General features: G+C 52.5%; 1 protein-coding gene across 1 annotated transcript in view; it reads right to left on the reverse strand.

Annotated features, from left to right (window-relative positions):
- The window catches only part of LOC147635397 (uncharacterized), a 41,171-nt gene that overhangs the window by 761 nt on the left and 25,708 nt on the right, over positions 1 to 14,702 (reverse strand). The window contains exon 5 of the mRNA XM_086802667.1: positions 74 to 141. Within this exon, the coding sequence (XP_086658793.1) occupies positions 74 to 141 (68 nt within the window). The remainder of the gene's footprint in view (positions 1 to 73; positions 142 to 14,702) is intronic.

The following is a 14,702-nucleotide window of genomic DNA, read 5'->3' on the forward strand; positions in this document are numbered from 1 at the left end:
AAACATGAGCTTTACAATATTCATTTACTTGACAAGACCAGGCACTCTCATGTTATATATTGTGAGGACATACCTTGTGGTTCGACGGCTCCCATCTTCACGTTCCTCTGCTTCAATAGTTATGGCTTGGGCAGGACATATCTGCAAAATTATACAAGGATTTGTTAATGCCTCCCAAAAACTGGACAAGCCACACTAATAATCAACACGAGTGAACTCCTTCAGGAGCACACAACATTAATCATCCAAATTTTCCCCAAAGTTAATCCTCCAATTACATAAGTGCGCCTCACGAAAATGTCATCCGGACCAGATGAAGCTGAAACACATCAGAACTGCTTGGCGAACATCTCCCTGGCCCGGTTTGTAACCGCCTCATTATCCATCTTCACATATAATTCTATATGCTGCCGACCTGCTCTAGAAGCACTCCAAAAACTGGCCGACAGGGTCCTTGTCCTCTGGACTATCTTTGGTGCTTGTCTGGTCCTCGCATGAACCCTAATCTAGCTGTTTATCTGCTGCCTATCAGGGTTAGCCTTGGATTATGAGCCATGTACATGTGTGCACAATGCACATGACATCCCCTCTTGCTAACTCGATGACGGGATTCTGACACTGGATGACTGTCATCATCCCTTGTCTCCACATATGGTCTCCCATACGTGTCATCCTTCCCTTCCTCGCAACCTTTTCACTGAAAACCTTGCCTTAGGTCTCTCCATCCACTCCAAATCTGATGTAGAGATTTGTGCAGCTGTTCCACTTTGTCTCCTTGCCTTCTTGACTTGTCCTTGAACACAAACATGAATCCTTGTTCTACTGATCCCGGCACCCTTGGCTCCACCCCTTGGATGAACTTCATCCCTTGGAGTGCTCCACAAAAGCTTTTGGGGCAGCCCCAACTCGCTACCAACTCTCATGAAACCCTCCCCTTGGGTTTGCATGACACCAACCAGCTTCTAGGGGTCTTACACATGCTGTGTTTCTCTCCTTGGAACTGTGCACTTCTTTTGGGACACCAACAGCACTTAGCATAGCTGAGCTTGATGCTGATACAATGTTGCCCGGTCACCACATCACCAAAAGATCAAGACCCGGGCAATGCTTTCATCCATGCGTGATGCAGTAAGGGTGGGTGGGATGTAGACAACAGCAATATCTTAGAATCAGCCTGAAGCTTTGATACCAACGTCACATGCGGAAGCTTTCGGAGTCTTCTTTCAGCCCTTAGCGCTGCATGGGAACACCTAATGCAAGAACAATCAGCATAGACAAGGAAGAGAGAGAGAGAGAGAGAGAGAGGGAGGGAGGGAGATGGCTGTATTTTCAATATATTCATTAAGTACAAAAAAGGTACAATGACTATGGCCTTTGGCCTTCCCGAAAGAGAGTAACAAAAGCCTATTCTATGATCTACTTCATAAAGGAGTGAGATGAATCAAATAGATGCTGGGCTTAGCCTTTTATAGGACCCAAACATGCCCAAGAAGCTGGTCGACTGCTGGTCGGCGAACAGAAAATCCCAAATAATTTTATATGTTGCCAACCTGCTCTAGAAGCACTCCAAAAACTGGCCGACAGGGTCCTTGTCCTCTCACACTAGCTTTTGTGTTTGTCTGGCCCTGGCATGAGCCCTAATCTAGTTGTTTATCTGCTGCCTATCAGGGTTGGCCTTGGATTATGAGTCATGTACATGATGTGTGCACATGACATCCCCTCCTGCTAAACTTGATGACGGGATTCCAACTTCTAACCTTGGATGGCTGTCATCATCCCCTATCTCCACATATGGTCTCCCTTACCTCTCATCCTTCCCTACCTCGCAACCTTTTCACTGAAAACCTTGCCTTAGGTCTCTGAATCCACTCCAAATCTGATGTACAAATATGTGCATCTGTTCCACTTGGTCCCCTTGCCTTCTTGCCCTGTCCCTAAACACAAACATGAATCCTTCTTCTTGAAAACTGATCCCGGCACCCCTTGGATGAACTTCATCCCTTGGAGTGCTCCATAAAAGCTTATGGGACAGCCCCAACTAGCTACCAACTATTGAGTCTCATGAAACCCTCCACTTGGGTTTGCCTGACACCAACCAGCTTCTAGGGGTCTTGACACATGCTGCGGTTCTCTCCTTGAAACTATGCACATCTTTTGAGATACCAACAGCACTTCGCATAGCTGAGCCTGATGCTGATACAATGTTGCCTGAAGACCACACCAATAAAAGATCAAAGGCCAGGGCGATGGTTTCATCCATGCACGATGCAGTAAGGGTGGGTGGGACGTGGACAACAACAATATCTTAGAATCAACCTGAAGCTCTGATACCAATGTCACATGCGGAAGCTCTGGGAGTCTTCTCTCAGCCCTTAGCCCTGCATAGGAACACCTAATGCAAGAACAATCAGCATAGGCAGAGAGAGAGAGAGAGAGAGAGAGAGAGATGGCTGTATTTTCACTATATTCATAAAGTACAAAAAAGGTACAATGACTGGCCTTTGGCCTTCCTAAAAGAGAGTAACAAAAGCCTATTCTATGATCTACTCCATAAAGGAGTGAGATGAATCAAATGGATGCTGGGCTTAGCCTTTTATAGGCCCCAAACATGCCCAAGAAGCTGGCCAACTGCTGGTCGGCCAGCAGAAAATCCCAAATAATTCTATATGCTGCGACCTCCTCCAAAAGCACTCCAAAAACTAGCCGACGGGGTCCTTGTCCTCTGGACTATCTTCCGTGCTTGTTTGGCCCTGCCATGAGCCCTAATCTAGCTGTTTATCTGCTGCCTATCAGGGTTAGGCTTGGATTATGAGCCATGCTCCGAGGTATTTTTGCCTCGCCATCGCCTATGTATCACATATTACACCCCCATTATGGTACTGGTTGGAGCTAGATAGATCTGCATTGCATTCTTGTATACCCTACGCATATAGGTTGCATACTGAGCCTCTAGCAGTAGTGCTCCATCCATCACACCCCACCACTAGCTCAGTATTTTCATACTTTATTCCATGTTCATTTTGTCCTTTTTTTTTCTAGACATCCAGAAGACATTGACAGTTGTACATTGATTTGTCTCATAGGTCGAGTTCGGCCTCTGGTAGACGTTAATACACCTCTCTCTCTACGTTAATACAGCTCTCTCTCTCTCTCTCTCTCTCTCTCTCTCTCTCATGGCATCTTCTTCACAAGCAACATTCGGCTCCGCACGTCGTGGTGGTGCTATAGAAGAACCAATGGTTGGTCATGCTGGGAAGAGGTTAATGCCAACCACCCTAGAAGTGGAGGAGGTTCACGCCCGTGGTCTTGCAAGCTTTGCCCCTATAGGCGGACGAGTGGGTCAGACAAAGTGAGAGCACACCTTATGCATGAGTCCGGGCACAAGGTTTGATTTTGCAGGGGAATCACATCGGAGAAGAGAAGGGAGCTTCTTGAGCGCATTGCCGGGCATGAGGCTTTGAGGGCTGCAAGGCCGGCACGTGTGGCTGTGGATCCTGCAGCATTTGTGACACCACCTGAGAGGTCTGTTTCAGGGTTAGGGGGTGCATCTACCACATCTACAACACGGCCACATGGTGTACGTTCCTTTGCAATGCCCACACCCGCGCGGCGACAGAGTACACTTGAGGGAAGTTGGGATCCTAAGAAGAAGGAAGAGGTTGATACAGTTGTGGCTCATTTCTTCTTCCATGACCATATTGCTTTCCATACTGCTAGGTAAGCCTTGACCCTTCCCTCTTGACATGATTTTTCTAAGTTTCATTCTTGAAAGTTCACTTGTTTCTTTTTGTAATCAGATCCAAGTACTTCAAGACTATGGTGAAGAGGATTGGGGAGTATGGTCCAAACTACACCCCCCCATCATCGGAGTCTCTGCACACCACATTGCTCGACAAGGAGAAGCGCCTTGTCGAGCAAGCTGCAAAGAACACAAAGCGGCTATGGGCAAAGAATGGAGTGTCACTCATTGCGGATGGAGTGACACACGAAAGCGGTCTATCCATGGTCTCGTTGCATATTCGTGTGGCGAGATGTACTTTATTGCTTCACATGATGCCTCAGGGACAGGGAAGAGTGCAAATGTGCTTGCAGCAGAGTGGGCAAATGGCATTGAGCTCAAGGGCTCGGAATGTGTGGTGGGTTTTGTTGCAAATGGCGAGGCTGCAAATAGGGCAGCTGGAGCTATTATTGAGGACATGTATCCACACATGACTGTGTCATATTGTATGGCACATTGTTTGAACAATCTTTTAAAGGATATTGGAAAGATCTCCAACTGTGTAAAGGCTCCCATCCACCGTGGGGCCACTAGCTCGAGAGGCGTGAACCACTCCCCAGTGAGTGCCTCCTGAATGTCATCCCTCATAATCAACCCCCCTCTGAAGTGACTCAGCCTCTCCACCTGGATCTCCTCTGGGAGGCTGCAGAAGGCCTGCCAATCTCCAAAACTACGTGCTGGGCTTGCCGCCAATGGTCCCTAGGCTAGACGAGGCCGAGAACCCAGCATATGACCCTGCTTTGTGCGAACCGCTGGGCTCCAGATGAGCGGCTGTCTGGCCCACTCCTCAACACAAGAAGGGGGTGTCTGAGAAAGCCCCGGTCTCAGCGACTCCCAAGCTCTCAGGATGCTCAAGGCAAATCTGTCCTCCCATCCTCTACTGAGGCCTGTCCTCCTCATCTCTATGAAGATCCATCGTATCTCTGGTGCCCAAGTGCCCCCTGCTGGGGGAGCCCGAGCCTGCAGCCGCTGCAAAAGAAGCTCTTTCCAAGGCTCAGCGCCTAGAAGCAGCCCCGAACAATAAGCTTCCCCAATAAGGCTCTACTCTGATCAACTGGATCTATAATGCCCAAGCCTCCCTGGGCCAGCGGAAGTGTAATAACTGCCCAAGCAACCTTTGCCCGGGCTGTCTCACCATCCCGCCCAGACCAAAGAAAGTTCCTGATCAGCCTCTGTACCTGGCTGATGCAAGAGCTCGAGAAGATCCAGCAAGACGTAATGTACCACATGGTCGCTAAAAGCACCTGATTTGCCACCACCACCCTCCCAGCCAAGGATAGCCGAGCTGTATTCCAATACAAAAGCTTCTTCCGAATGCTCAGAAGAAGCGGGACAATCTGCTGCTCAGGTGACAAATCTAGTCCAATCTGGCATCCCAAATATCACACTGCTGTGCCAGGAGGAATCCATCTAAAACCCGGGTCTGGGCTCCATGCCGGAGTGGGAGCGCTACTGATCCAAAAGGCCACTGTCTTGCGCCAATTGATCAATGCTCTCGAAGCTGCACTAAAAACCTGGAGCGACTGCTCTGCCCGATGAAGATTGGCCTCCTGGCCATGCAAAAATAAGCCCGTGTCATCAGCAAACTCAGCATCGAGCAGGTCCTCCCCCCGGACTGGGAGCTGGAGTCCTCTCAAACCAACCTCCTCTGCCATCAAATACATGCTCATAGCCTCAGCAAAGAAGAGAAAAAGAAACAGGGCGAGAGGACACCCCTGACGGACTGATCTGGTTAGCTCAAAACTCGGCCCCCGTCCTCCTACAATCATCGCCTGGCTACGAGCTGTGGAATACAAAGCCGCCACCCCTCGAATCCAACCTGGCTCAAAGCCCAGGCAAAGAATAGTGCCCTCTAAGAAACCCCAATCGACTCTATCGTATGCCTTCTCAAAATCGAGAAGCATCACGACCAAGTCCTCACCAAGAAATCTAGCTTGGGCCGTCGCCTCCCAGAAGGTGAAAATGTTGTCAAGGATACTACGCTCCTTGACGAATCCTGTCTGGGTAGCATGAATCAACTCCCCCAGGAAGGGCTGGATCCTCAAACTCAAGGCCTTTGCTAAGACCTTGTAAACAGTATTGAGGATCGTAATAGGTCTCCAATGCCGAATATCATCTGATACTCCCTCCCCCTTGGGGATAAGAAAGATCAAGCCCTCTGAAAAGCTCTGTGGCATCACCCCAGTGTCCAAAACATACTGAAAGCCCTTGCGGAGGCCTGGCCCCAAAAGGTCCCAATAGCGCATAAAAAAGGCAGGCGTCAATCCGTCCTCCCATGGGCAACTATGGCGCGGGAGGACCCTCAAGGCCTCTGCAAGCTCAACCTCTGAAAGAGACTCACCCAAAATTGTACGCATACGATCTGTGACCCTCCTCTGCACATGGGCCCACACAGTCTGTCTGCAAGCATCCCGAGCCTCAGTGGCTGGCTCCGCTGAAAGCAGGTCTCCATAGAACCCAGTGGCAATGGCTCTGATCTCCTCGGGCTCAGTAGCTACCGATCCGTCCGGCCTCCCAAGCTGGCGGACTCCTGCTCGAGCATGGCAGGGTCCAGTAATCTCAAAAAACTCCCCAGTCACTCTATCACCGAGCTGCGTCCATTGAGAGACCTGGCGACGATAGTAAAACTCATGTCTCTCCTCCTTTGCCTCTCTAACCTCCTGGCGTGCCTGGCTCAGCTGGGACGCCACCCACTCACATGCAGGCTGCTGCTCCTGAAGGCGCTGAAGCGAAGCAAGGCTGCGTCTCAGCCGATGCTCCCGCTCGCGAGTCTCTCCCAGCCGTGTCAAGGCTGCAGCGTGCAGCGTGCAGAAAAGAGCTAAGCTCGATGAGTCCCTGGGCACACTAGCCTGCTGCATCCTGGTCGGAGCTCTGACTATCATGCCATATCCTCTCAATGTCCTCAGCGAGACCGGGATATGTAAGAACCCTCTCTGGGATCCTCAACTGCAAGCTGGTCTCCCGTGTCCTCTCCTCAAGTGTCAAAAGAACTGGCGCATGGTCTGAAAAAGTGGTGCCAACGAGAATGCCAACGGAGCCCCTCGCTCCCCTAACCTGTCGCCCACATAGAAGCGATCAATCCGTGATAGATTAGTCCCTCCCTGCCGGCGATCCGACCGAGAGAAACTAAGACTGTCTTGAGAGCGGGAGAAGGCCCCATGCTGCCATGCATCAGTGATCCTCAGTGACATGCAAAATCGCTCCCAAGCTGCAAGCTCCGTGCCATGCACTGTAACATGACTGCCTCCCACCCTATCGACCGGGTCCTCAAGCATGTTGAAGTCTCCCCCGACACACCAATGTGCGGCCTCTGGCAATGCATCCGTAACCTGGGTCCAGAACTCTGCTCTGGCACTAGCATGGTTGGACGCATAGACATTGAGCACGCCAAAGAGCTCATCATGCGTCCTCAAAATGACATACTGTGCTCTACCAAGCACAATGATCCCGCGATCCACAATGGCCTGCTGCCATACATCCGCAATGACCATGCATACTCCTCCCTGCCCACCCAAAGGGCCAAACCCTGCAGACCAAAAGGTGTCCCATCTACCAGGTATCACCGACCCATATCTCCGGATCCTGCTCTCACCCAAGTGGTGCTCCTGCATCATCAAAATATCAATACTGCCCCCAACCAAGCATCTCTGAAGCTCCTGCCTCAAGCAACCACGATAACGTATATAATGTGCTCCGCCAGGGCCCTGTACATTCCATGAGATGATCCTCATGGGTGACCTGCTGAGGTGGATGCTGTCTCAGCCGTACGGCGGGCCTTCGCTAGCGGCTTGGATGGAGAATAGTCCCCATCCGAGCGGCTATGAATCTGCCCACCCGGTGTGCTGCAAGAATCACGGATCAGGCGCCAGTGGTTGTGTCCCATGGCGACTGCCTCCCGCTCAGACAGAGCAACCTCGTGTATGCATACATATCCAGGGTCGCGTGCTAAGTCTGCCACTATGCGAACGACCAAATGGCGAATCCCTGAGGCATCCACACTCCCGAGATCCAAGAAAAAATGAGCCAACTCCCATAGTCGGCCTATCACATCTGTCACCTCCAGATCGCTCACATGGTGAGAAAACTCAACTGCCTAAGTCTTCAAAGTGCTAAGAGCGAGCTCCAGAGTCCACTCCCGGTCGCATGGGCCACAGAGAGGGAACGAGAAGGCCACTGCTGAATCAAGTGCCTCCTCCCCGCGGGCGGGAGGTATCACTACATGCACTCTGATGGGTGCTGGCTCATGGGGGCCCTCTGCTCCAAAAAGCCGTGAAGGAGTAATCAAAAGCCTCCGAGCGCTATCTAGTGCCGAGACGACTCAGCCGACTGCAGATAGATGATATCCGTGAAGCCCGAATCGGCATGGTAAGTCTCCTCTGCGGTGCTCGAGCAAGGTCGGTGCTCAGGGCCCTCCGGACTGCAGGTGAGCGCCAGGGGACTGCCAGGGCCTCCCGGGGAGCTGAGGCGGGTGGGGGGGGGAGGAGGGGGGGGAGAAGGGGGTGGAGAAGGAGCCGCTGCCGAAACCGGAGCGGGGACGGGAGGAGGCGAAGGTGGAAGCGAGGCGGAAGGAAGGGGACGGGGGAGGGGGGGTGGGGGCGAAGGAGGGGGTGCTGGCATCTCCTGGTCCTCAGTCGGCGCTCCTGGAGGGGAGCAAAGCTGTTCCCCACGAGAACCCAGTGATGCTGAGACTGTGGCTGCTGCTGCATCGGTCTCTGGGCGTGCTGTTGTGGTTGTCTCCCTCGACGGCGCCCCTGTCCAGGCTGCCACTCCGAGGTCTCTGTGGGCAGAGCAGGTGTCCCGGAGGCTGCCTGCCGAGCCGCATCTGTGGGCGGGCCATCAGGGGCCTGCTGCTGCGGTGAAGGTCGAGGTCTCCTGCCTGCATATAAAGCACTGGTTCGGGAGCCCCGAGAACTCCACTCTTTGATCAATCCATCCCCCCCTATCCTAGGTAATTGAATGACCTTCGGAAGGGAGGAGATGTCAGGAACCAAAACTCTGACCGAAGGTAGCCCAGCTGCTCTAGCCACCACTGAAGCTGCTGTGGGGGCAGTCTCGAGCACCGAGCCCACCACTGCTCCTAGCCTCGAAAGGAGCGGAAGGTACTCGCGACGGAGTCCAGGGAAGCAAACTGTAACATGGAAAAGGCGCTCTCCCTGCTCGGCCGCTGCTGGGTCAAAGCCATGCTGCCAAGGTCTGAAGAATGCCCGAGCGCCCCTGATGTCAAGGGGACTCATGGCAAGGACCTGGGCCACGCTCTGGGTTGTCTCGAACTCGATCTCGTAGTGTCCACGGCCCAGTAGTTGAACGTCCAGGATCTTGCCCACATCTGCAAGCAGGCGGGCCTGGAGAAGATCCTGGATCTCCCCTCTACTGGGGCGAGTGCCGACTATACGGCAGATGGTGGAATGTGCCTGGAGGCGTTCCACCTCTGCGGCGAGGCTCGCTTCCTCTTCTGGCGAAAGAGAAAGCTTGATGGGGGTATCCTCAGGGGCGAGCGAGGGGGCTGCGGAAGAGTCCCTCTGAGGTGGGGCGGGAGGAGCCTCCATCAGAGTCTGAAGCTATGGCGAAGGCGGAGCGAATGCGGAGAGACCTGCAAGAACCGAGCTGCACACGAAGGGCGGAGGGGGAAGGCGGAAGGTAAAAAATGGGAAAAACCCCAGGGGGCCGAAAAAACCACAAAGACGGGGAGGGAGGGGTAAGGTGGCGAAGAGAAAACCCCTAGGGGGGAGGGCGGAAGCAGCGCGAAGGAAGAGCGGGGGGAATGAGAGGGCTGGCGAAGGGGGGGACGGGAAGCTGAAGAGGGGAGGGGGGGCGCGAAGGCGAGGAGAAGGGGGCGCTTCAGCGCAAGATGGCCAGGCGAAGGGGGGGCGCATAGGCGGTGGCAGGCGGGAGGGAGAGGGCGCGAGGGAGGTAAGGGGGGAAGGGGTGTGCAGGTAGCGCGAGCAGGGGGGGATAGCGGGAGCTTCAGCGAGCGCGTCTGCCTCCATCGGTCCACATTATGCTATATGCAGATGATATTATTTTGGTCTCTGAGTCGCGGATGGGACTACAGCACCATCTCCATGCACTCCATGACTTCTGCACACAGAGGGGGCTTACAGTGAACCTTGGGAAAACCAAGGCCATGATTTTCCACACCTCAGGGCCGGTTCGACAACAGGCCATCTTCACACTAGCAGGAGGACAGGTAGAGGTAGTAGACTCATATGTGTACCTGGGGATTACATTTACGACTCCGCCAGGAAGATTTACTATGGCACAGGCAACCAGGGATAGACTCACACGAGGGTATGCAGCTCTCGCCATGCTAGAGAGACAGTGTCACCAGGCACACTTCCAGGAGCGCCGCATGAAGGGGTGGTTGTTTGACACACTAGTCACCCCTACTTTGATGTATGCTGCAGCAGTATGGGCACCTAGGCTCGCCACCTCCACATGGTCTCAGATAGAGAGGCCTCAGATTCTCATGCTCTCACGGATGATCCACAGCAAACCCTCCGTCCCACATGACATTGTCCGGACGGAGTTTGCTGCAACTCCTATGCTAGTAGAGGCCCTCTTCCAAACGATCTGCTTCATACAGAGGATCAGAGATATGCCATCAGATCGACTCTCACATAGAGCTTTTGAGGCATCCAGGCAGCTCGCAGAGAGTGGAGATAGGAGATCATGGTATTCACAGATGATACAGTGGCTCACTCAGCATGGTCTCAACATAGATCACCTACCACCTTTCCAATATGATATACATGCACACCACATCCAGCTCTCTCACAGTGAGAGGAACAGAGTCCTTCGACAGGATTTATGGCAGCGATACACTCAAGAGACTTGGATTACACCCAGTCAGCCTCTACCGTCAAAGATGCTATACTACAGAGATCAATTTATGCGTATCTCAGCGGGTGGATTCATACAGAGACCTGGATACATGGATGTGTACATGCCTCACAATGCCCGAGTGGCGATTGGCCAGCTCAGAGTGTCATCACACCAACTTGAGATTGAGGCAGGTAGGGCAGCACAGATCCCCAGAGCAGAGAGGATATGCAGACTATGCCAAGAGGAGGTTGAGAGTGAGGAACATTATGTATGCAGATGTAGAGCATATGGTGTCATTAGAGAGAGATACACCACCATCTTCAGTGGACATCCCTCACTCCGCCAGATCATGGAGTCAGTAGACCAGCGCAGATTTGGCCAGTTCTTGTTAGAGACACAGCACCACACAGAGAGACTGATACGGGCTCATATCACAGGGAGAGGGGGGGGCAACAGCTCCAGCTCACTGATTTCTTCCAGAGATCTATCCCAGTGCCTACCCTGACACAGGAGGGGGTTACACTTCAACGCGTTGCAGACCTCCGAGCCAGACGGAGACCGAGAGCACCAAGCTACCAGACTCCCAGACTACATCAGAGGGAGATCACAGAGATACGGGCTCGACATCAACACCATATCCAGGAGCGGCTAGCTCACTTACACTCACACCCGGAGATCATGCTCCGAGGTATTTTTGCCTCGCCATCGCCTATGTATCACATATTACACCCCCATTATGGTACTGGTTGGAGCTAGACAGATCTGCATTGCATTCTTGTATACCCTACGCATATAGGTTGCATACTAAGCCTCTAGCAGTAGTGCTCCATCCATCACACCCCCCCACTAGCTCAGTATTTTCATACTTTATTTCATGTTCATTTTGTCCTTTTTTTTTCTAGACATCCAGAAGACATTGACAGTTGTACATTGATTTGTCTCATAGGTCGAGTTCGGCCTCTGGTAGAAGTTAATACACCTCTCTCTCTACGTTAATACAGCTCTCTCTCTCTCTCTCTCTCTCTCTCTCTCTCTCATGGCATCTTCTTCACAAGCAACATTCGGCTCCACACGTAGTGGTGGTGCTATAGAAGAACCAATGGTTGGTCATGCTGGGAAGAGGTTAATGCCAACCACCCTGGAAGTGGAGGAGGTTCACGCCCGTGGTCTTGCAAGCTTTGCCCCTATAGGCGGACGAGTGGGTCAGACAAAGTGAGAGCACACCTTATGCATGAGTCCGGGCACAAGGTTTGATTTTGCAGGGGAATCACATCGGAGAAGAGAAGGGAGCTTCTTGAGCGCATTGCCGGGCATGAGGCTTTGAGGGCTGCAAGGCCGGCACGTGTGGCTGTGGATCCTGCAGCATTTGTGACACCACCTGAGAGGTCTATTTCAGGGTTAGGGGGTGCATCTACCACATCTACAACACGGCCACATGGTGTACGTTCCTTTGCAATGCCCACACCCGCGCGGCGACAGAGTACACTTGAGGGAAGTTGGGATCCTAAGAAGAAGGAAGAGGTTGATACAGTTGTGGCTCGTTTCTTCTTCCATGACCATATTGCTTTCCATACTGCTAGGTAAGCCTTGACCCTTCCCTCTTGACATGATTTTTCTAAGTTTCATTCTTGAAAGTTCACTTGTTTCTTTTTGTAATCAGATCCAAGTACTTCAAGGCTATGGTGAAGAGGATTGGGGAGTATGGTCCAAACTACACCCCCCCCCATCATCGGAGTCTCTGCACACCACATTGCTCGACAAGGAGAAGTGCCTTGTCGAGCAAGCTGCAAAGAACACAAAGCGGCTATGGGCAAAGAATGGAGTGTCACTCATTGCGGATGGAGTGACACACGAAAGCGGTCTATCCATGGTCTCGTTGCATATTCCTGTGGCGAGATGTACTTTATTGCTTCACATGATGCCTCAGGGACAGGGAAGAGTGCAAATGTGCTTGCAGCAGAGTGGGCAAATGGCATTGAGCTCATGGGCTCGGAATGTGTGGTGGGTTTTGTTGCAAATGGCGAGGCTGAGAAGTTGCAAGAGTTAGAGCCCGATGAGGACAGATACGAGGAGATTCGTTCCTTATGTGTGACGAGGTGGAACTCCTATGCATGCAGCTGCAGATATGGTGGACCCTGAGTTTCAGGGTAACAGACAGGAGAGTGACAGAGAGGTCAGTGATGGTTGGAGGTGTATCTTGGATCGTCTAGTGCGCCAGATGGAGGCATTAGGCGCAAAATCAGAGACCAGCTTGCTACATACATGTTCTTTCGTGGTGCTTTTGATTGTGTGGATGCACAGGAGGATAGGTTGAAGGTTGGGGCTGCTTTGTGGTGGGAAGACTATGGTTCAGATGGGCCTGAGCTGCAACACTTGGCTATCCGCATTCTTAGTCAAGCTGTAAGCTCCTCTTGTTTGGAGCAGCTTTGGAGTTCTTCACAGCCATATTGCATCAAAGAAGAGGAACCACCTTGGTGTAGAAAAGGCCAATGATCTTGTCTTTGTAAGCGCAAACTTGCGAATGCTTTGCAAGGATGCGACTGCGACGGCAGATCCCTTTACTCAGTGGGAGATGGAGCAGGAGGAGTGAAATGAGCAGGTGGAGACACAACAGAGCCCAGATGAAACCAATCCCGTCAAGTGGGAATAGACTCCGTTGGACACCCACACGCATAATAGCACAACTTAATATCACAATTTGAAATGGACAACTTAGTAACAACTAGAATTCAAAATGAAATGAAATGAAATAGATGGACACCAGCACTGGGGCCGGAACGGGCCGACCCCCCCCCTCAATATATGATATATTATTGGGAGTATTTAACAAATACAATGCTCCATGGGTTCAAAGAACCAGATGTTGTCCATGTACTAATGAATACAGTACCAAACAAGGGGCTCGAAGTAGATGTTCAAAGTAGAGCGACCACTTGAGTGGTCCAGTCTCTATGGTCCTAGTCTCTACGGTCCTGTGCCTTCACTGGACTCCGCGGAGAGCACCCCACTGGTGTTCCAGGACCACGCACAAACAGGCGCTCCCGTACTAACGCCTCGCTCTCCCGATCTCGGCACCTTTGGACCGTGGTTCTCCAAAAGCTTGGACTACCCAGCACCGAACGGGTGTTAGCCGTAGAGAGGGAACCTTTTATCAGATTTACAACACAAAGTTCTTTACTTAAATCTGAAATTCACTTACTTGTAGATTGCAGATTGAAGACCAATTCCCATGGTGTCTGTGTGCAGTTACTTGAGAGGGACACCAAGGTGCAGCAGCAGGTCGAGAGGAGTAGCTGCCTGGGGAAAAGTATAACCTCCTGAAGAAAGGAGATGCTGCCTGTGTAAAGGAGGCACAACCGCCTACCAAGGAGAACAGCCACCTGCTGTGCAGGACACAGCTGCCTGCTGTGGAGGAAGAGGAGGCGTAGCCGCCTATGGATAGGTTGAGCAGCCCGCTGGAGATGGAGAAGTAGCCGCCTGTTTGCAGAGCACAGCCGCCCGCCGCCTAGCTGTAGGAGCACAGCTGCTGGAGATGAGCACACAGCCGCCTGCTGTGGTAGGCAACGCAGCCTGTATGGCTGCCTGACTGGGGACGCACACACAGCCGCCTTGTTGAGAGGAGATGGAGGTGCCTCCAGTAGACAGGCGCAGCCTGCTGGACAGAGATGAAGCAGCCGCCTTGTTGAGAAGTGTAACACCTGGCTGCAGCCTGCGCAGCCGCCTGCTGTGTAGTGGGCAGCCCACTGGATAACCAGCACAGTCACCAGTAGAGGGTACAGCCGACAGCAGAGGGTACAGCCGTCTGCAGGACAGAAGCAGCCTAAGGGGTTGCAGAAGCGCAGCCTGATGAGAGGAGGAGGCGCAGCAGCTCTGAAGTGGAGGAGGCGCCAGTATGCAGAACACAGCCGCCTATGGGGTGGCTCAGCAGCCAGTCTGAAGGGGAAAAGTGGCGCAGCCTGAAGAGGCGTGGAGGAACAGAGTCGCCGGCTGTTGAGGTGGTGGAGATGGAAGCGCACGATTGTGTGTGTCTTTTGCAGAAGGGTGGTCGCCATCTTTTTAAGGTGTTGGAGGGGGAGTTGCACGACTTCAACTGGCCGGCTCT

This window comes from Cibotium barometz, chromosome 9 (assembly GCF_041138505.1).
Source record: "Cibotium barometz isolate CiBa-2024 chromosome 9, ASM4113850v1, whole genome shotgun sequence".
Classification (NCBI taxonomy): domain Eukaryota; kingdom Viridiplantae; phylum Streptophyta; class Polypodiopsida; order Cyatheales; family Cibotiaceae; genus Cibotium; species Cibotium barometz.